This window comes from Protopterus annectens, chromosome 3.part0 (assembly GCF_019279795.1).
Source record: "Protopterus annectens isolate FY-2018-M chromosome 3.part0, PAN1.0, whole genome shotgun sequence".
Lineage (NCBI taxonomy): Eukaryota > Metazoa > Chordata > Ceratodontiformes > Protopteridae > Protopterus > Protopterus annectens.
This window is the reverse complement of record NC_056731.1, coordinates 924,743,645-924,769,046: the sequence shown is the minus strand read 5'-3', so window position 1 is coordinate 924,769,046 and position 25,402 is coordinate 924,743,645. Positions and strand designations below refer to the sequence as shown.

At 37.2% G+C, this 25,402-nt stretch overlaps 1 protein-coding gene across 2 annotated transcripts in view; it reads left to right on the top strand.

Moving 5' to 3' along the window:
* LOC122796627 (serpin B5-like) overlaps positions 1-20,319 on the top strand; it is a 411,192-nt gene extending 390,873 nt beyond the window's left edge. For both annotated transcript variants that reach the window (XM_044065250.1, XM_044065249.1), the window contains exon 7: positions 19,149-20,319. In XM_044065250.1, the coding sequence (XP_043921185.1) occupies positions 19,149-19,553 (405 nt within the window). In that variant the 3' untranslated portion in view covers positions 19,554-20,319. The remainder of the gene's footprint in view (positions 1-19,148) is intronic.
* The last annotated feature ends 5,083 nt before the right edge of the window (positions 20,320-25,402 follow it).

The following is a 25,402-nucleotide window of genomic DNA, read 5'->3' as shown; positions in this document are numbered from 1 at the left end:
TGGGTTCTATAATATTCCCTAAGTTAAATGACGAACAACAGAAAATTCTCCCTGCCCCTTTAACTATTCAAGAAATTTATGATTCTATTGATAGTTTAAAAAATGGTAAAGCACCTGGTCCTGATGGATATACCGCTGAATTCTTTAAAACTTTTAAAATGTCCCTAGCCCCTTTTCTTCTTAAAATTCATAATTATATAAAAACGAATGACATTTCTGATTTACATTGGAACACTTCCAAGACTATCTTAATTCCGAAAAATAATAAAGAAAAAACAGATCCGCATAATTACAGGCCCATCTCTTTAATTAATATAGACATCAAAATTTTAGCTTCCATTCTGGCTAATAGATTGAAAAAAGTTATGCCAGTTATAATTTCTTCTGACCAATCAGGTTTCATGTCTAGCAAACATGCTTGGGACAATACTTTAACGTTAGAATCCATCATTCACCTTACTAAGTTTAATATTACTCCTATGTATGCATTGATATTGGATGCTTCGAAGGCTTTTGACAGAGTTAATTGGAATTTTTTATTTCAAACAATGGTGTGCTTTAATTTACCTGTTACTTTTATAAACCTAATTAAAACTCTATATATAGACTCGTATACCCTATTGCATATTAATGGAATTACTTCTAATCCTATTAAAATTACAAATGGTACTAGGCAAGGGTGCCCACTTTCTCCCTTTCTCTTTAATCTATACATAGAGCCTTTATTACTTAATTTAGCGCAAATATCATTCCATAGGATCCCTATAATCTTGAATACTAATCTTTTACTGTCAGCCTTTGCTGATGACCTAGTTATATACTTCCAAACACCGATTACTGATCTTGAAAAATTGACTAAATCTCTGGCGAATTTCTCACTTGCCTCTGACTATCTTATTAATACATACAAAACACATATCTTCCCTTTAAATCCCTGAGCCCATAAAATATACTTATTTCAAGAAGCTTCTTTTAAAATCACATATGAGGTTAAATATTTGGGTATTCATATGTATCACAATGGTATATCAGCATTTCAAAATAATTTGTCTAGGGTTTGGGCATCAATTGTATTGGATCTACGTAGGTGGGAAATCTTGAATTTGTCATTACTATCCAAAGCTGCAATAATCAAAATGAATATTCTCCCCAAATTTCTTTTTCAATTTAATTCTTCTGACCAAATTATTCCAAAAGTTTTTTTTGATAAGGTAAACATAGAATTAGCTAAATTTCTATGGTATCCTAAATCAGTTAGAATTTCATACGTTAAGTTGTCAGCACCTAAGACTAAGGGAGGACTGGGATTGCCTAACTTTTATTTGTATTATTTAATTATTTCTGCAAACAAAATCTTAAATATCTCGAGAATTAATACTTTGAGATATTTACATTATCCTAAATGGGTGTACTTATGGCATCAGTACATTATTACAAAAAATATTAATCCTGAAGTTATCCCTTTTCTACCTATTGATGTTGTGAACTCTCTTAAAATTTCAAATTTTTTAAAACAGAAGGCTAGAGCCTTTCAAGAATTAATAAATCTTGTTGGATTGAACACTCTCTCTTATTTATTACAGCCATTTCATTTAAACCCTAACTTTAAGTTAGATAACATGCAATTTGATCTTACAAAATTTTCTCAAATCAAAAATCTCAGAGTCTGGGATCTCATCAAACATAAAGATAAATCTTTATCTGACTTGAGAAAGATATTTAAGGCGAACTGCACTTATACTACTACCTTACGTCAACTGAAAGATTTAACACTAGTCAAATTACAACACATTGAGCCAAGGGAGCGGGATTTTAAGAATTTAAATACAATAATTCAAACCCTTTTACTTCCAGAAAAAATGCTATCCAAATCATATAACCTGTTAAATAAAATAATACATGATTCCTCTTGTTTTTTTTCTAAATACTGGGACAAGCATAACCCACATATAACATTAGATCTGAAAATTTCTGCTTTCAAGATCTCTCTTGATTACTCTCCTTTTAAGAAGTTGTTTTATACTCAATTGATGATCAATAATAATGCTTACCACACACCATCCAAATTAAACAAATTTAATGCTAATAAGTCTTCTTCATGCCCTTGTTGCGCATGACCAAATGCAGACCTACTGCATATTTTGTGGTATTGTCAACACACTCACAAACTATGGACTTCATTGAGAGTGAGGCTACAGAGAATGGGATATCACAAATCTGCCCTTTCATGGGAATTAGCCATTTTACATATACCTGTCATGCATTTATCTAAATTTGACTTACATGTCATCAAATATTTGTTCATTGATAAAGTTTTATATTTCTAAAAATTGGCTTGACCGTACTAGATTAAATTGGATTGGCTTTAGATCTTTGGCTCACTCATACATTGCTGCACATAAAATATTAGCATTGACTCCTAAAAAAATGTTTTTTAACAATAAAGCAATTGAGAAGGTACTATATATCATTAATAGTGACTATTAGTAGGGTTACATTTATGTGTGAGAATTCTTGTACTTCATCATTTTTGTGTTTTCTCGTTATTGTCTAATATTTTTTCAATGATTTTAATACATGTTAGTTATATAGTTCTTGGTTACCATTTTGTAAATATTTTGTACATAGTTAGGTTGGTTTTAACCATTGGGAGTGTACCTTAATTTCCTTCTCATTGTGTGTAATCTTTTTATAACTCCTAAATGTTCAAATATATAAGCTGTGGTTTTCATTGCGTTTGAAATAATGTTTTGTTATAATCTTTCAATAAAAAGATTTTTGAGAAAAAAAAAGTACATAAAGTTTTGGGGGCTGAATATGTAAATGAAGACATTACAAATTATCAAGGAAAAATACTAACATGTAAAATAAAAAATGATGACATAGAGAAAGACAGAAAGATGTGCTATAAAATGTGATAAAACAATATTATTGTGTAAATTTGTGGGGAAATTTATTAGAAGAAGTGATTAAAGCCATTAAAGTCAGGAAAAAGTAATGTACCAAGACAGTAGAGTGTCAGGATTTCCTATGGTGGCTGGTAATACATAAGATACAAATAAAAAGAAATATGACATATGAAAAGAAAGTTGAAAGTATGTGTTTAATTTGTGGAGAGGGAGAGAAAACTGAGCATTTTTTAAATGTAAAAGAGTGTTGAAACTCTGGAAAATGTTTTGTGAATAATTTTTTTAAGAATATTAATGAACAATGTAGATGTGAATATGATTATGTATGCATACTATAAGAACAAGAATAAAGAATATGTAAAATGGATATATAAGAATTTATTTTATGTATATACTTCTAAGATGGCCACGCATTTATCAACAGGTTAATTTCAACTCTTCTAGCATGAAAAAAAATTGAGAAACAAGGGCTTGTAATTCTACCAGTTTTAGTGAAATTCAGTTACTGGCTAGTAAGTGTACTGCATGGATGCAGCAAAGAAGAAACTAGAAAACATGAAAGAAAATCAACTAGAAAAGGTGAAGAGAAAACACTAACTGGGAAGAATCCTGTAACTTTTCAGGTAAAAAGATGGTGTCCAATAATTCAGAGGAAAAAATAAGTCAAATGTACTCAGAGTTGATTAAAATATATGAAATGTTGAAGAAATGTATCAAGTCAAATAAAAAAGACTGGAAAGGGAACAATCTTTGAACAGCTAGTCTAACGAACCTATAAAACTTCAAAAATCAAAAGTTGAAATGAAGAAAAAGCTGGCTGAGTATGAGTCTTCTCAAGAAGAACTGTTTCAAAAAATGATAGAGTTAGAGACAGAGCATGCAGAGAAAACCTGAAATTTTCTGCTGTACCAGAGAAACTGGAAGGAACAGACTGTATTGATTTTAAGAAAGCAAAATAAGTAACTGGACTGGTATTCCACAGCAGGATATGTTAATTGAAAGAACACATTAAGGGTATGCTCCAAACCTGGTCATAGGTTCATAGGTTCATACTAGGCTATCTGCCCTAGGGCATTTATAAGCCTAGCCAGAGTGTGTTTGGCTTTCGCCACCCATTTTAAATGAATTTTGCTATGCCCTTTTTCGAGGTTAGTATACTGTGCCTCTGTCTAACAGTGACACAGAAGTGATACCCGGGGTAAACCTACGATCTCCCATTCACTCATCAAGATTCCTCTTGAAGAGAGTTAATGAGGGACTCTGCCTAACCTGGACTGGGATTTTATTTCAGAGTGAATGGAGCCTCTGGGTTATGAATCTGTCCCTCCAGCATGTCCTATTTATTTCAGTGCTGAGGTTCAAGTCTCTCGAGCATGTAGCTCGATGGGATTTGGATTTTCTGAGGTGCAGCATGTCCATTAATTCCGGGTTGTACATGAGTTTATACATCAGGCACAGATCGCCTCTGAGCAGGCGGTATGCCACTGAGTAGAGCTGGAGTTTCTTTAACCGGGCAGTATATGGCATCTGTTTGAGCCCTTTGATTCTCTTGGTGAGGTACTTTTGGGGTCTTTCCAGTTGCTGCAGGTGTCTGGTAAGGTACATCCCAAAAGGGGCATTGTACTCAATTATGGGACTGTTAAGGGATGAGTAAAGAGGCACGATGATCTCCCCTGATCTAGATGTGAATCCCTTCATGATTAGGTGGGCTATATAAAATGTTTTTCTAACCACTTTGGCCACGTGGTTTTCAAATGAGAGATTGCTATCAACTTGGGTCCCCAGGTCCCTAATTACTTCTTCCGTACTTAATGGATTACCACCTATGTGGTAATTTGTGGGCACTTTGTTTTTGCCAAAGGGGATGACTATACACTTTTTGGCATTTAGCTTGAGGCCATGGCTCTGGCACCAGTTGTCTGTTTCTATGAGGCCCTTTTGTAGGATGCTTGTGTCGGCTGGAGAGTCGATTATGGTGCCTAGTTTGTGGTCATCTGCGAACTTGGTCAGCCACAGTCCTTCCGTGTTGGCCTGTACCTCCGAGAAATATATACCGAACAAGAGAGGTCCCATGACTGAGCCTTGTGGGATGCCACTTGTAACTGGTTTAGAGTCTGACATGGCTCCAGCAATTTGAACCATGTGGGTTCTGTCCTTGAGCCAGTTTGCAACCCATCTAGTGACATAGGGGTTTATAGTTAAGCTGGTGAGCTTATCTATAATGCCTGAGTGGGGTATTGTATCGAAGGCTTTTGTGAGGCCCAGGTAGGCTGTGTGGACCACCTTCCCCTCGTCAATGGCCTTGGTGACTGTTTCAAAGAAATCGACCAGGTTTAAGAGGCAGGGTCTGCCCTTAACAAAGCCAAACTGGGTAGGATCCAGTGTCTGTAGGTCCCCAATATCTTTATTTATGAGGTCCATGATGATCCTTTCCATAGCTTTGCAGACCAAGCTAGTCAGGCTTATGGGGCGATAGCTTCCAGGATCCGTTGAGGCACCACCTTTGTGGAGAGGGACCACTGTTGCTGTACGCCACTCTTTGGGCACATATTCTGTAGTAAGGCTGAGATTGAACAGTAGTTTTATGTTTGGGTTTAGCTCTTCTTGGAGTTCATGTAGGACGCAGCCCAGGACACCGTCTGGTCCCATTGATGCTGTATTTTTTGCTTTGGAGAAGGCGGATCTTACCTGAACATCTGAGATGTCATGGGGCAGCACTCTGCTGGGATAGATATTTGCCCTTTTGGTGGGGAGGGGGGGAGAAGTTTGCGCTGAACCTGTCAGCTAGGATGTTGGCAATGTCTGTGGGTTCGGTGTATTTTTTGTCATTTTGGACTAATTCTGAGCATATCTGGGAATTCCCACCAAGGTTCCTAACATAACTAAAGAAAGCCTTGTGATTATCCTTAGTGTCCTGTGCAATTTTTCTCTCAAAGCTGGCCTTAGATGATTTTACGAGTGCCCATAGTTTTTTGCTAATACTGATCAGAGATGCCTTCCCTTTTTGGGATTTTGCTCGATCATGTAGTAGCTTCCTCCTTCTGTTGTATAGTTTGTTTATGGCTGGGGTCCACCAGACAGGATGCCTGCCTTTGGAGGATTTGGGTCTTTTTTTTATTTGGGATTGCATGATCCATTCATTCCTGAAGGTGTTCATAGAATGCGTTTATAAAGGATTATAAAGGATTCTGCGGTCTGGGCCGTATTTTCCACAGGTCCGGGGGCTTTGAAGGATTCCACCTTAGTTTTGAGGAGTGTAAAATTTGCTTTAGAGAAGTTTTTCACTGTGGTTTTCTGGGCAGGGGGTGGGGACGGGATGTGAATATCCAATGAGATTAGTTTATGGTCTGATCTTACCAGTGAGGGATACACTTCTCGTCTGGAGCATAGAGCCCCCATGTTGGTGATGATCAGGTACAGTATGTTTTCCCCTCTTGTGGGAGTGGTAACAAGTTGTTCCATAGCATTTGAGTTTATAAATTCTAGGAACCTTAGGGCTAGGGTGTTGGAGCTAGAGTAATGCTCCCAGTCTATGTTTGGTTAGTTGAAGTCGCCCAATATAATGGAGAGACCTTCATATTTTCCAGTGTTCTCAGGAAGGCCGAGTGGGGTTCCTGGGTTTGGGAGGGTGATCTGTAGCAGGCTATAAACTGGAAGGCAGTTTTACCCACTGTTAGTTGCACATGGATAGTCTCTGATGCTTCATGCTGTGCCACCAACCTGGAGGTGTGGGTATCTTTGACGAATATTGATACTCCCCCTCCTTTTGTAGTTCTGTCCAAGTTTTGGGGCCGAAAAGCATGGTATGAGGTATAACCTAGTAGTGCTGGGGTGCTCTCGGGAGCCTTGAACCAGGTTTCTTTTACTATACAGATATTGATGTTCTCAATGCTAAGGAGAGTTTTGAGTGTGTGCATCTTGAGGTTTACACTTCTGGTGTTGAGTAGCATTACTTATCCCTTGTGATACCTATGGAGGTGGGTTTGTCTTTTGAGCCTTGCCTAAAAAAGGCACTATGGGGGTGGCAAGAGCCTTTGCCAATATCCGAAAGCCCAGGGGTGACAGGTGCAAGCCGTCCCTAGTGAAGCATTGTGGCTTGTCGAGCATGTCATCCCAGGCTGACAGGCATTGGATCCCCTTTGAATGACACCAATACTTAAGCAAATTGTTGAAATTGATCATCCTGTCTTCATATTGTGGCATCATTCTTGGTGAGGGTAAGATGCTACTCAAGGTCAGGGTCATACCAGCCTGGGCTACATGCTCAGAGAGCTCCTCTATGTCTCTTTTCATGTAGTCCAGGGAGGTACGTCTCAGGTCATTCACACCAGCATGGACAATGACTGAGTCATATTTGTACTTGCCTTGGAGTGACCTGAGTGCTTGTGTTATGTGGCGGATCCTAGCGCCCGACAGGCAGCTCACCGTGACCTTCTCCTTGCTCAGCCTGGTGAGCGGGACGTCAGTGTGCCTGACAATAGAGTCACCTATTACAAGTGTATCAGGTGTGTTGTTTAGCCTTAAGGGCTGTGACTGTTCGGCACACTGGCTTTGTGAGCTATGTGTTGCACATGTTTTGTTTTGGGGTAGCGGTTGCTTGGGTGTCTGCTTTGGAGGTCTCTGCTGCTTAGGCAGATTTTTATTTAGAGCCTCCGAGTATGTTTTTGTGTGTTTATGTGTTTGGTTTGCTGTCATGGTAGGTCTATGTGAGACTGGAATTGTAGTGAGTGTGGTTTCCTTCTCCTCCTGACTGGTTACGCCAGTACTGAGTTGAGAGAGCTTAGCCTCCAGTTTGGCTATATGATTGCATCTCTCACATGTGTTGGAATTTGTTGGGAGAAGGAGAGGGTTGTCTGTGTACATGAGGCAGCTGTAACATTGCCTCAAGATTCCCAGAATAACCAGCTGGACCAGAGAGGAGATTGACAACTGACCTTTGGACATGCTAGAATAGTATTGGGAATTCCTTTATAATTAAAAAAAAGGCCAATGGGGAACAAGGTACTCAAGGGGAGTTTGTGAGGGTGTAGTGCTTTTAATTTTTTAGTGCTGACTTATATAATTGCTTTAGTGAGCAAGTGCCAGACTTTAGAGTAGGAATAGGGTGTTTATTATGAGAACTAGATCAGTTCTAAGGGAAAAAGTGAAGAGCAGACTTTGTAGAGCCGAGAATGGTTTAAACCCAATTAAGCGGAGCTGCCCAATGCTGCTCTATGCACAAAATCGCGCAAAGCCGTGCCAAAGCAGGTTTCATACAGGGGGACTTGAAAGAGCTAGAAATTGGCCCAAAATGGCCAATAGACTACCAGATTCTTGTGCTGGGAACACTCCTCCAGGGATAGATAGGCTGCTCTAAGCTCCCTACTGCCACTGGTGAACAAAGAAGCCTCCATTTATCCAAGAAAGGAAATGGGCAACACAGGAACTTTCTAAAAGTCCAGAATACAGCAAAGCCTGTATTTGGACTAGTCTAGGTCAGGAAAGACGGAAAACAAGGATAATTTTTTTTTTTTTTTTGCAACAAACAGCAGGAAAATGCAATAAATATGCAACACAGGCTAGCGCACTTGAGTGTGTAGCCTCAACAGGTAAATGCAACAAACAGGACAAACTTTAAAAGTGCAGGTGCAAAAACAACTTTAAACAGTTTAAAACAGTTCAAGAAGCAGAAATACTTGCAGTTTAGCTAGATTGGACAGTCGCCCAGGTAGTAGCAGGTAAAAAAACACTTTTATCAGGTTAACAGTCGCTCTTTTAGCCTCTCTGCTGCTAGCACCACTCTGCAGGGCCACGAGGAGCTTGGCTGAGTAGTAACAATGGCTGAGTAGTAACAAGCGCAAAAACCACACCAAAGCGGGTTTTATACAGGGGGACTTGAAAGAGCTAGAAATTGGCCCAAAACGGCCAATAGACTTATTGTGCTGGGAACACTGGTCCAGGGATAGATAGGCTGCTCTAAGCTCCCCACTGCCACTGGTGAACAAAGAAGCCTCCCTTTATCCAAGAAAGGAAATGGGCAACACAGGAACTTTTCCAAAAGTCCAGAATACAGCAAAGCCTGTATTTGGACTAGTCTAGGTCAGGAAAGACGGGAAACAAGGATATATTTTTTTCTTTTTTGCAACAAACAGCAGGAAAATGCAATAAATATATAACACAGGCTAGCTCACTTGAGTGTGTAGCCTCAACAGGTAAATGCAACAAACAGGACAAACTTTAAAAGTGCAGGTGCAAAAACAACTTTAAACAGTTTAAAACAGTTCAAGAAGTAGAAATACTTGCAGTTTAGCTAGATCGGACAGTCACCCAGGTAGTAGCAGGGAAAATAAAGCACTTTTATCAGGTTAGCAGTTGCTCTTTTAGCCTCTCTGCTGCTAGCACCACTCTGCAGGACCACGAGGAGCTTGGCTGAGTAGTAACAAGCGCAAAAACTGCACTAAAGCGGGTTTTATACAGGGGGACTTGAAAGAGCTAGAAATTGGCCCAAAGCGGCCAATAGACTACCAGATTCTTGTGCTGGGAACACTCCTCCAGGGATAGCTAGACTGCTTTAGGCTCCCCACTGACACTGGTGAACAAAGAAGCCTCCCTTTATCCAAGAAAGGAAATAGGCAACACAGGAACTTTCCAAAAGTCCAGAATACAGCAAAGCCTGTATTTGGGCTACTCTAGGTCAGGAAAGATGGGAAACAAGGATATTTTTTTTGTTTTTTTTTTCTTTTTTGCAACAAACAGCAGGAAAATGCAATAAATATGTAAGAAATATGGAAAGAAGCATTCATACCAGCAGAAAGAGCTGATCCTGCCAAATATGTGGCAGAAGGGGCAAAATATTAAAAACTGGAGACAGTAGAGTGTTTGTGGAGAATGATTACTCACTGTACACCAGGCAGAACAGAAGCATATTTATCCCAGCAATCAGGAAATGTTGATAAGCAGGTGTGAAATTCAAATTGCTGTATCCAGCCATCTTCAAAATTTTTCTCCTGGAGGATCAAAGACATTTTTGATGCAGAACAGGTTAAGGAGACAATACAAAAGTTTGCCCAACAAAAAGTGAGCAATCGAACAGAAGGGGACTCTGATTATCATTTTTTTGACAACAATAGAGAGACTTTGCCCATGAAACCTTTTCCAATGTCCAAAGGAAAATGCTTGAGAAACAAAAAAAAAAAAACACAGGAGCTGACTAGAAGAATCAGAAGTCCCTTGGACTTGAACCAGAGTCTGGTGTTGGGAGATGGAGATGAACAGGAAGTAGAGCAGCAGCACTGAAATTAGTGAATAAATGTGAGACTATAAAACATCGATCACTTTTATAAAATACGTCTTTACAAGAAAAAGTGGTTGAGAAAGATTGGACTTTTGTTGACTTTGTTAAACCTGTGGGTGGACTGAAAAGCATATACTCAATTTCATGTCATTAATGTTTAGAAGGACTTTAAAATGAAAAAAAATAAATGTAAGGAAAATAATTTTGTTCATAACAATATTTTTATAAATGATTTCATGATATAAGTTGCATGTTACAGAGTAAAGCAGATCTTTACAGTATGTATTCAGGGGTATCTAAAATGAGAGAGTCTTTTCAGTGATTGTTGTAAGGGATGAAGATATTAAAGAAAGGGATTACTTTTTTGGTTTTAAAAAATATTGTCGTTACAATGTAAAAAGAGAAGAAAGGCTGGACAAAAAACTTGTTTAAGTTAATATGCAGAAATATTGGGGTGTTTGGGTGGTGTATTGTGTGTAAAGGTGCACTAATTATAAATATATATATATGTAGAGTTGAGATGTTTTCTCTTACTTTTGCAAAGGTGGATGTCTGGATTACTGCCCTCTGTCTTAATCTGAAAAAAAAAGGAATGTGAATAGAATAAGATGGGTGGAGTATCTTGCATATGTAATGATATTAGTTTTTTTTCCTTTAGCAAATAAATGCTCAGTGTGAGTTGATAAGTCTGCAGCTGTGGGCAGTTGTACAATCTGTTCTTATGTTTTTATGGCGGCAAGCTGACTACATGTATAGACAATTAATCTTGGGAGTTCTGAGCATTGTTTGCTGATGGAAATGTAAAATTAAAAGGTACAAGGGTGACCAGCTCAGTAAAAAACAAAAATTGAAATTATTGGAAGTGAATAAGAGAGAGCTTTTCTAGCAGCTTAAATACTTCAATACACTTACTAGAACAGTGTATAATTTAGTTTTATTTAAAGATAGCCAGTATACTTTTTCTTAAGCCTAAAAGTGAATGTTTTCTGAAAGCATGCAAGCTGTTTTTCATATCTGAGAGGGGAATAGAAATATGAAAAGAAAATACAGCAATAAGCGTAAGTGGGAGCACATGCTGTAATATGTGTTTTAGCTCAGTTTTAGGTTAGGTAATGCCTATGGGTGCAATTGCTGATTTTGAACAATTTTTGCTATCAGGAGGATTAAACTTAGTTATTTGAAGATACACATAATTGTGTGTGTTTGTTTCAAGTTAATAGGGTATGGTGGTGTTCTGGAGGTATGTTTGGCTTTTTGTTTGAGTGTTTTCATTAAACAAAAAAAATCTTGAAAAATGTGACATAGGTTCAAATAGAGAGGACAAGAAACAACTGCATAAAAGATGCAGTATTTTCTTTTCGTATTTCTATTCCCCTCCCAGATATGAAAAACAATGCATGAAACACAATAGTTGGAAGTAGACATTTAAAAAAAGCTGTCAGGATAATAGGTGACAATAATAACCTCTTATCATAATGGCTATGCTACCTATATTATTTTGGAACATAAATGGCCTCACAAATATAGACAAAAAGGTAAGAGTATTGAATTACATTAAGAAATACATGATTAAAATAGTAATGCTGCAGTAGACACATATTCAGTAAAATATCAGGGACTAAGGAAAAGGGGGGTAATTATATTAATTGCTAGACTATCTACAATAGTGATAAAATATGTAATGTTAGATTTGTGGCAGTAAGGGGCTATAATCAAGGGAGAGGATTCTTTTTGCATGTATATATTCCATGTAAAACTGCTGCTACGGAGCATAAGAAAATTTGGGGGAAAATCAGCTTTCATCAGGAAGTATTACTTATAAATGGGACTGGAACTTGTTTGCTAATATGAGGCTGTGTCTGGGACAAGGGTATAGCTAGGCATACTCTTTGTATTCTAAATGTACATTTTTTTCTGACTATATTAGAAATATTGGGGTTTATCAAGACATATTATGTCTCTCTAAAAACATGTATGTAGCTTGCTTACAGAGAGGACTGAAGATCTAAAAAACATTCCTCTAACAGTTTTTTATTGACTGAGCAGTTAAAATGTTATACACAAGTTTGGGGGTGCAACAGTCCAAGTGATATGACCATTTTTAAATGTCAGGCAGATTGGGGGGTAGCAATAAGCATCTGCGAGTACAAAATGAAATTCACTGGCTACACCCTTGGTCTTGCGTGACTTAGAAGGAAAATATATAACAAAAAGCAAGTAGATTTCTGAAAAATATATAAAAATATTTGACATGGAAGACATGAATTCAATAGTAAGAACTCAGAGATAATTTACATATTATTTCCCAAAGTAAAGTAATTGAACTAGACTAGACAGAAATTATATTTCACAGTAATATGTGCATTTAATTGAAATCTTCAGCACATATCCAATAACTGTTTCAGATCATGCATCAATAAAAACTAAATTAAAAATGCAGGGTAATGAAGTAAAAAAATGAGACACTGGTGTTTTCCTACCTACGTGTTAAAAAAAGAGGAATTTAAGGAATTTGTAATTGAAATTATACAAGAGTTGTTAGGGAAAATAGACATTTCTTCAGTAGTTTCAGCTAGTGAGTGAGATAAAAGAAAAGTGGAATAAGATATAGGATAGAAATAAAAAAAAAGAGATATGGTTAAGAAGTAACTAAAATTATTTACAGGGAATGACAAAGGTTAAAGTATTGAAAAATAAGGTAATCTAACAGAACAAGAAGAAGCACAACTGCAGAGTGCTAAAGGGAAAATTAGGAAGTATCATGACAATATGATTGAGTTAGGAAGATTGCTGTTAAGCAACTTTTTGATAACTCCAAAGCACAGAAACTTTTAGAACAATGACTTAGGCAACAGAAAGCAGAAAGGGAGGTTGCCAAACCTATGGAGCTTATACCTTGAAAAATAACCGTAGATGTATTAGAAATATTTGGGTCTATATCAGAAGACCGAATGGAAAAAATATCAAACGATAAAACAGCGAAAAGACCAGACCTCGAACTTGCTGTTGTGGGGGGCTGCGCCCCCCCCCCACTAAATATATATACCAACTCCGAGATCACACTACAGGGAGGAAAGGGCAAATATTCCAATCTTCACTGTACCACAATCTGGCAAACAGCACTTCGAGGTCCGGTCTTTTCGCTGTTTTGCCATTCGATATGTTTTCCATTCGTTCTTCTGATATAGACCTGAAATATTTCAGAAATCTTATGAAAATTTGTATAAAGCAGATATCTGAAAGTCAAGAAAAAACACAACTGGAAATATTTATGGACGACTTAAATATTCCAAGGTTAAAGATAAATAAGATTCAACATTTAACAGTGACACGTAATCAGTCTAAAGGAAAGTTTCCAAGAACAGATGGCATTCCAGTGGAAGTTTGGAGGCTATGAGGGAAGAACATGATAATGATCTGGAAGGCTGTGTTTAACAAGTATTTTAAAAAGGAGGAGAAGCACCAACATTGTTATAAGAAAGCTGTGGTGGCTGTAATACCTACAGATGGTAAAGACCCATCAGACCCATCTCCATATAGATGCATTGCAATTTTAAATTATGTTTATAAAGTGTTTTTATCTATAATAGCTAAAAAATTGGTAAAGGTTCAGCCACATGGATCAATGAGGTCTTGTTTAGGAGGAAATTACATAGAAATAAATGGAAATTTTCGGAACAATACGTGCAGAATAATGTTCTGGAGGAAGAGTGAGGCTTGAAGGAAGGCAGGGAATGAACAATTAATGTAATGTTGAACTGATGATATTTATACAAAAGAACACATGTGATATATAATATATACAACTGGGAACAAGTTAATATGATTTTTCTCCTTTATATAAATGTATGTTTGCCTGTATCTTAAGTGATAATTTAATAAATGTGTTAAAAAAATAATTTATCTTATACAATATGGGTTATTTAGAATGAAAGATTGGATGACATTCTACTTAACAGAAAATGGATTTTGGCAGATATTTTGGGAAAATTTTGATTATGGTTATGAAAAGGACTGAAGGTCAATTATAGAAGTAATGAGGATGTTGTAAGAAACTAAATAGTAAAAAATGTGCATATATCTGCCTGTAAATATGCACATTTTGTTAATATGTAAATAATGTTTTTTATGTTGTGTTAAATAAAGGACCCCTGCTCTTTTTGATATGTGCTGTGGGATCTTTTACATCTACCTGAGGTACTACCTACTCAAGCAGATGGGGCCTCAGTTTCATGTCTCATCTGAAGGATGACACATTCAAAAGTACATCACCCCCTTATGCTGCTCTCTGCTATGTCAGCAATCCATGTACTTGGTGTGGGAAGAGAACTCACAGCTTTCTGCACCAAAGGCAAGCATGCTACCAATTGTGCCACTGACACTGCGTAAGAACAAGATGTTTGACAGCAATTAGTCAACAGGTGAAGAGTTTTACTGGAAAAGGATGTAGGACTCCAATGTGTTCCTCATTGAAGGGAAATCTATACATTAGATGAAGAAGATTAAGGCAAGTATTGTTTTTTTTTCTGGATAGCTGGCATTTCAGCATGATCAAAATTAAAGGCTTAACTTTTTTAAGTGAAAACCATTGGGAAATTATCCTGCAGAGAGGGGGGGGGGGTTATCCTACTGCCAGTACTTACAATTAAAAATATTGTCAACAAATCAAAAGCACATGAATAAGTATGGATAAGATTCTCCTACTACATAGGAAAAACAATATTAAGGTCAGCAACCCAACACTCTATCCCAGATTAAGCCTATTATATAAGGGGGGCACAGAATAAGATAATGAGGGATACAGGGGACAAATGAAGGATTAGCATTTAAGAAGACAGACCAGCAGATATTGGCCAGGGTAATCTGTCTCTCATCTCCCCCCATCATCTTCCTGGATTACACCAATTTACATTTCTCAGACATATCCATCACTGACAACACCCCCCAAGTGACTGTTCATCAGGGAATGGTCAGCTTCAGACAGATGTTACCATTGTGAAGCATGGGACTTAGACTACTTCCATGTAATTTGGAATTGCCCAGGAATTATTCCAAAATGGTCATCCCTCACTGAAGCTATGATCTGGACTATAGATCAATAACTCCTGGACAACAAATTCCCAGTTTTTGGCTATTAGGCATAACTATAAGAGGGTGGAATTTAAGCCGATCATTACTAATATGGACTAGATTAATTCCTATGACCTTCACAGACTTTATCTTCAAACACTGGAACTAGAATTTTTAATTTGCCATGAATAGGTTCTTGACCTAGTATCCCCCCATGTGAAGTCCTCAAAATGAAACTTGTGGTGAGCAATCTTTACACAAACTCTTACAACCAATAACAAACTTGCCTTTTTCAAGTAAATGTATTATGAAAAGATATTTCCTTAAGACCTTTCTCTGGTTATAGAAGTTGTTACTCACGTTCTGTACAGTTTGCAAGGTTGCACATATTGTTTTTGTTTAATTTAATGGCAAATGCAACTTAGCTATAACAAAAATAATTCAATTAGTAGTTGGATTTATATGTTGGAAATGTCAGCATGTAGATAATATTTATTTTATATATTTTGGGATAACACAGATGTTTTACTATGATAAAGATTATTTCTAGACATTTGAATAAAGATTTTGTGCTGTACAATGTTAATAACGTTATTTAAAATGGGATATACCTACAAAATATTCTGTTACATTGTCATTATAAAAAGACTCACATGAAAACATTAGAATAGTTGATTTTAAAAGCAATTCATGTACAACTTGCAAATACATCTTGGAGAGCTCTTTTTGTTATAGTAATGCACCCATATTTATTAAACAGATTTTTGCACGCTATACCCAGGGAGTACTGGAGGCAATTAAGTGCCCCTGTCAAAAACACAACAGAAGCATCACTTGCTGTCAAGAAGTCTTCTGTTTACTATGTTAATGGCTGAAGTATATCAGCTTCAATAACTGTGCATGAAGGCATTTTCATGAAGCTGGAGATTGTTTTAGTACCTTTAAGTTTACTATTTTAAAACAGGATCTAGTTATTGAACAAATGATTACTGAATCTCTTAAACAATTTGTTTTGATTCCAAGGAAGAACTGTGTACATCATACATTTGCACATTATGGAATGAATTTGATTTTGCCTGTAGTGTGAGGGGAGGGGGCAGAAATGGCAGAACACATGAGCACTGTTCAAACCGCCATTGGGGTAGACCTCGCCAATTTTAAGTAGTAAAGTTAGAGGATTACTATATTGTCTGTTGGGTTTAAGAACTACCAGTTCATGTTGTTCAGCACAGATTTGTGGCCAAGCTTGATCAATAGCAAAAGTCTACCATAGGATATAATGTTCAGGCTTTGTGAGATCAGGTTCACTATCTGATACACACAAGTAGAAAAACTAATGTTATGGGTATTCCCATTGTAGTTAAAGAAATACAGCCACGTGACAAGCCCCAATAATTGTAGCACACATTGTTTTTCTCATGATGTCAGAAAAAATATTATGGGGAAATCATGTCAAAGAGGAAGGTTAGGAAAATGAGACCAAACATAGAATATATGGAGAAACTGATGTAGACAAGGATAATTATAAAGGTGTGCATGACTATGGTATGTATAGGGTGACGGAGGAGTTGGCAATCAAAGGCAAGTGTGCAGGTATAGATAAAGCAATTAGCATCATGATAGCAAGTAGCCAGAGGAAATGCACTGTGGATGATGGTGAAAGTGTGCTGAAGTGTAGCTGCAATAGAAGAAAGGAAAAGGCAGAGGACTGACCTTAATAACTGCTGGTGAGATTTCTGGGATTGAATTCATTTACCCATTATTCACTAAGCTAATTTAAAGCTTCTTGGTCTAACATAAAGGCTGCACTACCAGCATTACAAAGCAGAAAAGGCTTCTGTTATGTCATTCAGATGGAGATTATCTCAGCCAGTAATTACTAAATGACAGCAGTGTTTTGTACTTCAGAACTCACACTGTCCTTGAATGTGTTTAGCAGTCTGAGATTGCAACATAGTGCTCTTCTGTTTTACATTTTATCCATATTTTATGGAATTTTAACTTCTAGGAGCTTCAGATGTTTCACTCATTTGATGAAATCCTTTGACATCACAGTGTTACAACCCTATATTTATGTCTTTATCTGCCTCCATCTTGGCTCAGTACTATCCATATATCTATCCATCCATTTAATGTCATTGATGGCACTGAGGTTAGTTGATCCTGGTGAGCCTACTAGTTCATGGGAGGGGTACATATATACAATAGGCAACTATCATACCATCTACCATATGAAATGCAGGCAGCCTTACACTTTTTACATTTTATATACATTAGTACTTGCAGACTGAACTAGGCATGATGTAAGAACCAGTCATGTTACTTCAAATGCATACCCCTTGCAACTGTCACACCTAACCTCTGCTAGAGAAATCTTTCATTGTCTCCCCCAGATCAGAGAGTCATGGTGCTTACTGTATTTCCTTCCTCCATTCATGTTGTCTGTCAGACAGTTGAGGCCCTAAATGATCCTTGGTCATCCAGAACATATAATAATGAAGACATCCTTGGTGGATTACTGTCCACAGAACCTTTTGTCAGTAAAATGTTAATAAATAAATACATCTTTCTGCCAGCATGTTACTGCACATTGTAGAGGTTGCAAAAATATTTTACTTCCCTGTAGCACTTTTTGATTGGATTAATATATTTACTCAATACTTTATTGTCCAATTATCTGTTTAATCAAATGAAGATGTTATAAGGTAACCACATGCTGTCCTGGTGCTCAGCAGGTACAAGTCATGGAAGCTTATGATGATAAAGGGACTAACCACTGCAGACTGTACACAACAAACACATTGATGCTCAGACACACTCGTCCCACTGCATGCATATTTTCAGGCAGTTTTGATGACTTCCAGTTCCCAAACTACATGTCTTTGAGATGTGAGAGGAAACTCAGGCACTCGGCAAGATCTTATATAGCTATAGGGGAACTTGTATAGGAGTTGCAGGGAAGGCATCCCATTTGGGAACAGAAATCAGGATCTAAACACTGTGAGGCAGTAACACAAACTGTTGCCCACTGTGCTACCCTACTTAGTCAAACAAGTTTTTATGATGACTGCACCTTCAAATAGAAGCAAAATGTTAAGAGGCTAAAATAACGATGACAGTTTTATATCTTTGTTTAATTTTATGATCTTTGGGCCATAGTTAATAATCACTAAAATTTTGTTTCAAAGCCAATGTTTAGGTGACATTTGCAACTGTACAAAACTTTAGGGTTTCACAGACTGTTGGTGTAATTGTAAAATTCATCATTCCGTTTTTTAGCTAGTCTTTTTTTTTACCCATGCACCACAACTTCTCTTGAAAATCCATGAATATGGTACATTGAAATTCTAGACATGGAACTGAGAGATATCAAAGAAAAATGTGAAAGAATGGCAACATTGGTAGAAACATATATTTAACAAACAGAAGTCTCTATCTGTTGGTGACACAGAAACTGCAGGTGTTTTCCATGAAGCTGTGAATTGAAAGATATTATTATATAGCAGTAATAAGTACTCTTGCCGATGTGTTATGTATGTCATTTGCATTTTTAAATACTGTCTAGATATGATCTTCATAATGTTATACATAGCCCAGTCATTTAAAATATTGTTCTGTCTCTAAATGAAAAAGTATCTCAACATTTTCTAGGAAAAAATGTGTAATTTTTCACAGTGCAAATGCATTGATATCCTTAATGAATAAACATATGATATACTGAAGCCTAAAACATTTCCAAGCATGAAATAAATGAAAAAAGTGTTCATTTATTAAGCAATATTAATACAACACAATTAAATGTAAAAGGTGTTACAGTTTTTCTATAATGGTTTTGGGGACAATGACAATGAAATGACCTTGTAACTAAATAAAGCATATTATTTAACTTTTGATAGCTTACAAAGGAGCTCACCTGTGAAAAGTATAACACCTGGACTAACCCAAGCAAAATGATCAATTCAAATGTGAAGATATCAATCCCAAAATTCACACTGGATGAAACCTACAGACTTAAAGAAGTGTTCACCAACATGGGACTTTCTGAACCTTTCAACGAAGAGACAGCTGATTTCACTGGAATAACATCTAGTGGTGGTCTTGCTTTGTCTGAAATTATCCATAAATCTGTTTTGCAGGTGGGTGAAGAAGGCAATGAGACAACATCTACAGGAGGTGGGTTTAGGTCAAGACTTCTGCTGCGGAAAGAAGAAGTTGTAGCTGACCATCCTTTTTGTTTTATAATACATCACAGAAGGAATCGAAGTATTTTGGCTATTGGCAAATTATGCTGTCCCAACTAAATTATAGCTTTGGAAAAATTCAGTTTCATTAAGAGATAGTGTTTAATTGCTCTTACATATGTGTGAGTAATGACAACTTCATTTTGTAATAATGCCAATTTTAACATATCTTATTATATCAGGTTGCTGAAGGTTTTAACTTCAAGTAACAGTAATATTGAGAAATAAGAATATTGGACCTTAGTATAAACTGAACAGTTCATTAAAAACTTTATGTGACAGTGTAAAAATAAAAAAGAAACCATATTTTAAGTACAAAGTACACATACATGTGGTTGTACCCCTGTGTCCTACCTGTCATGTATAAAACAGGTAGACTTTAGGGAAGGATATAAAACTGAAAAAAAATTCATGTATCTTTTGTTAAGGCATCATTTGGTGAACCAGTCTTGACCAAATAGTCTTTGATGATCCAGTCAGTAACAAAATGATAATTTCCTAGTCAGTAATACCCTTGCAACTCTACTGCTGTCCAATACACTTTTTTGTATGCTATCAAATACATCATGTTTGTCAGTAAGGCTGACACAATGTGCTTGGATAATGTGTTATTACCTTCTGCTCTACTGGGAATATTCTGTATCATTGTCAATAAAAATAAAGTCTCAACTGCTACAGTATCCCTGATTAAGAAAATGTGCTGCCATTTTTTTTAATATTTCTAGGCCTAAATCAAAGTGCTACATTTTACACACAGAAATGAGAATGAATAAGTAATATTTTCTTAAAGGTCTGATCTTTTTTGTTTTTAGTGTTTCAGCAAAGGCAAATATATGCACACTAGGTATACACATGCAGTTGCATGTGGAACTGTGGTTATGCACACACACACACACACACACACACACACACACACACACACACACACACACACACACACACACACACACACATGAACACTGATGGTATATAATAATTTTAAATATATTTTGTCATAAAGTTAATAGTTAAAACCTTGTTCCAAAAAAAAGCTCCAGTTCTAACTCTGAAATACCCTAGAGTTGTTTTTTAGACAGAACTGAAACCTACATTATTAATTTCTTTTATGTGATAAAGATGTTTCCAAGCTGAAAGTGTCATGACTTGTTCACCAGTGTATTGTAAATGAAAATTCTGCACTTACAAACATGAAGGTTTAATTTAACCAAAAAGTTTTTGTACCTACGCAAATGGACAAAGACATGTATTATCATAATCTATCAGGAAACATAAGAGCATTAATGGTTGAAATCCAGAGCAAAATCATCTGAAACCTGAGATTCAGACAGGGGAAGTGTTCTTATCAGTGAGTTGCAGTGACTTGTATGAGAGTGTTTTTCCTGTTTACCCCTCAGAAACAAACAAAGGTGATTTTGATGCAGTGTGTGTCACTGAGCTTGGAATTTCTTATTTCAAAATTCTTTTTTTCCAAAAACATTTGTATTAAATGTTGTTAATAAACATGGACATAAAGTATTAAAAATAAACAATATAAAACATAATAGCTATTTACACTATATACAAACATCCATGATAAACATTTGTTTTATCCAAGAAAGGTAATCAATATTTATCTAACAATCTTTCCAATTTTTGGCAAGCTAGTCTTTTGTGTGTTACATTTGATGATCTCTGATAAATAGTTTGCATTTCTTTTTTACATACAGATTTTGCTATTGAAATAAATTCAGTAAACATAAGATCTTGCTTATTTTTCCAGTTCAATGTAATTATTTTTCGATAATAGCTAGAATTAACCAAAGAACAGGTAACTGATGTTTAGGAATTACACATGGGGTAGGGACATTGAATATTATCAAAGAGCTAGTAATTTGACAGCTATCAGACCACAGGGCTTTTGCGAAATGTCTAAAATCACTCCAGTATTGTGTGAGAATTCTACATTCGATGAACATATGAACCCAGTTGGCTTCAAGAATATCACCACATCTCCAGCATTTGCTTTCATTACTCTTGGGTATAAGATCAATTCTGTGTGGAGTGTAAAAGCTTCTATGAATAAATCTCCATGTATATAGTCTCCAATATAAAGAGGATGAAGTGTTTTTTATTGAATTTAATAACTGTTTCTTTTTATTGTTAGATAAAGGTTCACCATTAATCTTTATGGAGTAATTCCAAAAAGCTTGATCAAAAGTAATCAAGCCTTCTTGTAGGATTTTATATACAGGTGATATGCTTAATTTATGTTCAATGTTTATTGAACTACACCATATGAATAGTTGTATCAATCTTGGTATAATATCAGTTTCCAGATTTATTGACACTCTCACTTTATTTTCAATAAACTGTCTTAAAGATTGAATACAAAGCCAATTATCTTGACAGACATTATATCTGGCTAAGAGAAAGTTCATTTGTTGGATGTTCTTATTGTCTATAAACTGGTGCCAAAACTTTAGATTATTCTCTTTAAGATTCTGCATCTTATTGATATGGAAGGTATCTAGGCAATCTGGTGTATAAGCTATGGGAAATGTAATGAAAAAGGTATTCCTTAGACTATAATTGTTGTTGATTATATTTTTGAAAATAAAATATTTGGTTATACCATTTGAGAAGTGACTACATTTCTTATTATATAAGCAATATTCATGGAGTATCCAAAATATTTTGTTAATTCCAAGGGTTTCCTTAAACTGGGTTTCTGAGTTCTCAGAGGAAGTTATATGTACTTCATGTAGTTGCTTCCAACTAGAGGTGTATATGGATGAAATTCAGTGTAGTATTATGTTAATAATAACAGATTTGGAATATAATTCTATGTTGGGAAAGCCAATCCCATTACTGTCCCAGGCACTAACATGCCATTTATAGGCTATTCTTGGTTTCTTTGGGAACCATAGAAAAATTAGTAATAGGGAATCTATTTGTTTAAAGAATTTCTTAGGAGGAGGTAAAATCAATGATTCTATGTAAAATAAAATCTTGGACAAAATAATCATTTTTATTAATGTAACTCTGTCTTCCATGGTGAAAAACATTTTGTTCCACTTTTTAGTCAAGTCACTGATTATAGCTACCAGTTTATTGAAGTTAAATGTAATAGTCTCATTCATAGGTAGGTACTAGGCTATTGGTCCAAGGGCCTATGTGAGCCTAGCCAACAAGGTTCCCTGGCTTACGCCACCAAAGAAAGTTATTTTCTTGTGCCACTGTCGAGCAGAGACACAGAAGTGATCCCCAGGGTGTATTTCCTATTTCCCATCCACTCAAGATTTTTCTTGAAGAGTGCTAATGAAGAACATTGCTTGACATAGATGGGTAGCCTGTTCCAGAGTATGGAAAGCCTCTGTGACAAGAATCTATCCCTCCCGCATGTCCTGTTTATTGTGGTGACAAGGTTTAGCTCCCTAGAGTGTGTAGCTTGGAGGGATTGGGATTTCTTTAGGTGTAGCATGTCCAACAGCTCTGGGTTTGACATAGCTTTATATGTTAGGCGGAGATCACCTCGGAGTAGGCGATATGCTACGGAGTAAAGCTGGAGTTTTTTGAGACAGTCAGTGTAGGGCATTTGTTTCATGCCAGTAATCCTCTTTGTGAGATACGTCTGTGGCCTTTCCAGCTGCTGCACATGTCTTGTGAGGTACATTCCAAAAGGGGAGTTGTACTCTATAATGGATCTAATGAGTGTCGGGTAGAGGGGAATAATGACCTCTTTTTTCCTGGATGAGAACTCTTTTATGATGAGGTGTGCCATGTAGAAGGGCTTCCTGACTACTGTGGCGATGTGACTATCAAATGAGAGACTACTGTCCACCTGGGTCCCAAGGTCTCATCACACATTCGGTGTTAAGTAGATTGCTGCCTATGTGGTAGTTCATGGGTACAGAGCTTTTACCAAAGGGGATGACACTGCACTATTTGGCACTGAGCTTGAAGCCATGACTCTGACACCAGGCATCTGTCTCAGTGAGGCCCATCTGTAAAATGTCCACATCATTTGGAGACTTGACTATGGCTCCTAGTTTGCAGTCATCTGTGAACTTTGTTAGCCAGAAGCCTTCTGTGTTAGCCTGTACTTCAGAGAAGTAGATACCAAACAGGAGAGGTCCCAGGACTGAACCCTGTGGTACTCCACTTGTCACTGGTTTGAGGTCAGATTTGGAGTCTGCAAATTTTACAATGTGGGTTCTGTCAGTGAGCCAGTTGGCAACCCATCTTGTGACGTAGGGATTTATACCTAGTTTAGTGAGTTTAGTTATAATTCCAGAATGGGGGATGGTGTCGAAAGCCTTGGCAAGGTCAAGATAGGCTGTGTGAACCACCTTACCCTCCTCTACGGCTTTGGTGACTGCCTCAAAGAAGTTGATCAGGTTCAGGAGGCATGAGCTGCCTTTCACAAACCCGAACTGGGTGGGATCCAGATTTTGGAGGTTACCAATGTCTTTGTTTATGAGTTCCCTGATGATATGTTCCATGGCCTTGCAGACCAGGCTCGTCAGGCTAATAGGGCGATAGTTCCCGGGATCAATGGTGGCTCCCCCTTTGTGGAGTGGGATAACTGTTGCTGTGCACCATTGAGTGGGCACAAAGCCTGATGTGAGGCTATTATTGAACATGGTGCTTAAGTGGGGAGCCAGTTCGTTCTGAAATTTGTGTAAAACACAGCCTGGGATGTTGTACAGTCCCATGGATGCTGTGTTTTTGGCTTTAGAGAGTGCAGCTTATACCTGCGTAGTTGTGATTACAGGGACTCTGCATTCTTCCTGTATAGATATGGGCGCTTTAGGGGGTGAGGGGGGTAAAGTTAGCACTGAGCCTATCTGCTAGGATGTTGGCAATATCAGTTGGTTCTGTAATTTTCATGCTGTTGTGCTGTAACTCAGAGCAGATCTGGGTGTTGCCATCGAGATTCTTGACATAGCTATAGAATGCTTTGTGGTTGTCCTTAAAATTAGTGGCTATTTTGTTTTCATAGCTAGCTTTGGAGGAGCTTATAAAGGATCTCAACTTCTTACTGAGGCTGACCATGGAGCTCCTCCACTCATGAGATTTTACTCTCTTTTGCAACAGTTCTGTTGTACAGTTTGTTTATGGCAGGAGACGACAAGATTGGCTTCCTTTTTTGGAGGATAGCGTCTTGGTTCTGTTTGGGATAGCACGATCCATGCACTCGTGTAAGTGCTTATAGAGTACATTTGTGTAGGATTCAGCAGTTGTAACTGTATTGTCCATCTGTATGGGTGTCATGAAGTTCACAACATCTGTTATAAGAAGCATGAAGTTGGCTTTGGGGAAATTTTTTAATGTGGTTTCCTTAATGGGGGGTAGGGGCAGGATGTGGATATCAAGGGTGATTAGCTTATGGTCAGATTGGACCAACGAGGGGTTGACTTCAGGTGTGGAACATCAGTCACTCATGTTGGTAATGACTAGGTCTAGGATATTGTTGCCCCTGGTGGGGGTGTGGTAAGCTGAGCCAGGGCATTGGAGTTTATAAATTCCAGAATGTGTTGAGCTGAGGAGTTGGTACACGAGTAGTTTTCCCAGTTAATGGTGGGGTAGTTGAAGTCACCCATTATTAGGGTGTTTGGTTGAACCCTAATATTTTCCAGTACATCAAGAAAAGAGGAGTGGGAATCCTGGGGTATGGTGGGGGATCTGTAGCAAGCTACAATTTGGATTGTAGTTTTGCCCAGAGTTAGTTGCACTTGGATAACCTCGGATGCATTATGCTGAGCAACTAGCCTGGAGGTGTGGATATCCTTAATGAATTTGGACACACCTCACCTTTGGTGTTTCAGTCCAGGTTATATGGCCAAAAAGTGTGGTATGAGTTATAGCCTGGTAGTGCAGGGGTGCTTTCTGGAGCCTTGAACCAGGTCTCAGTCACTGCACAGATATTG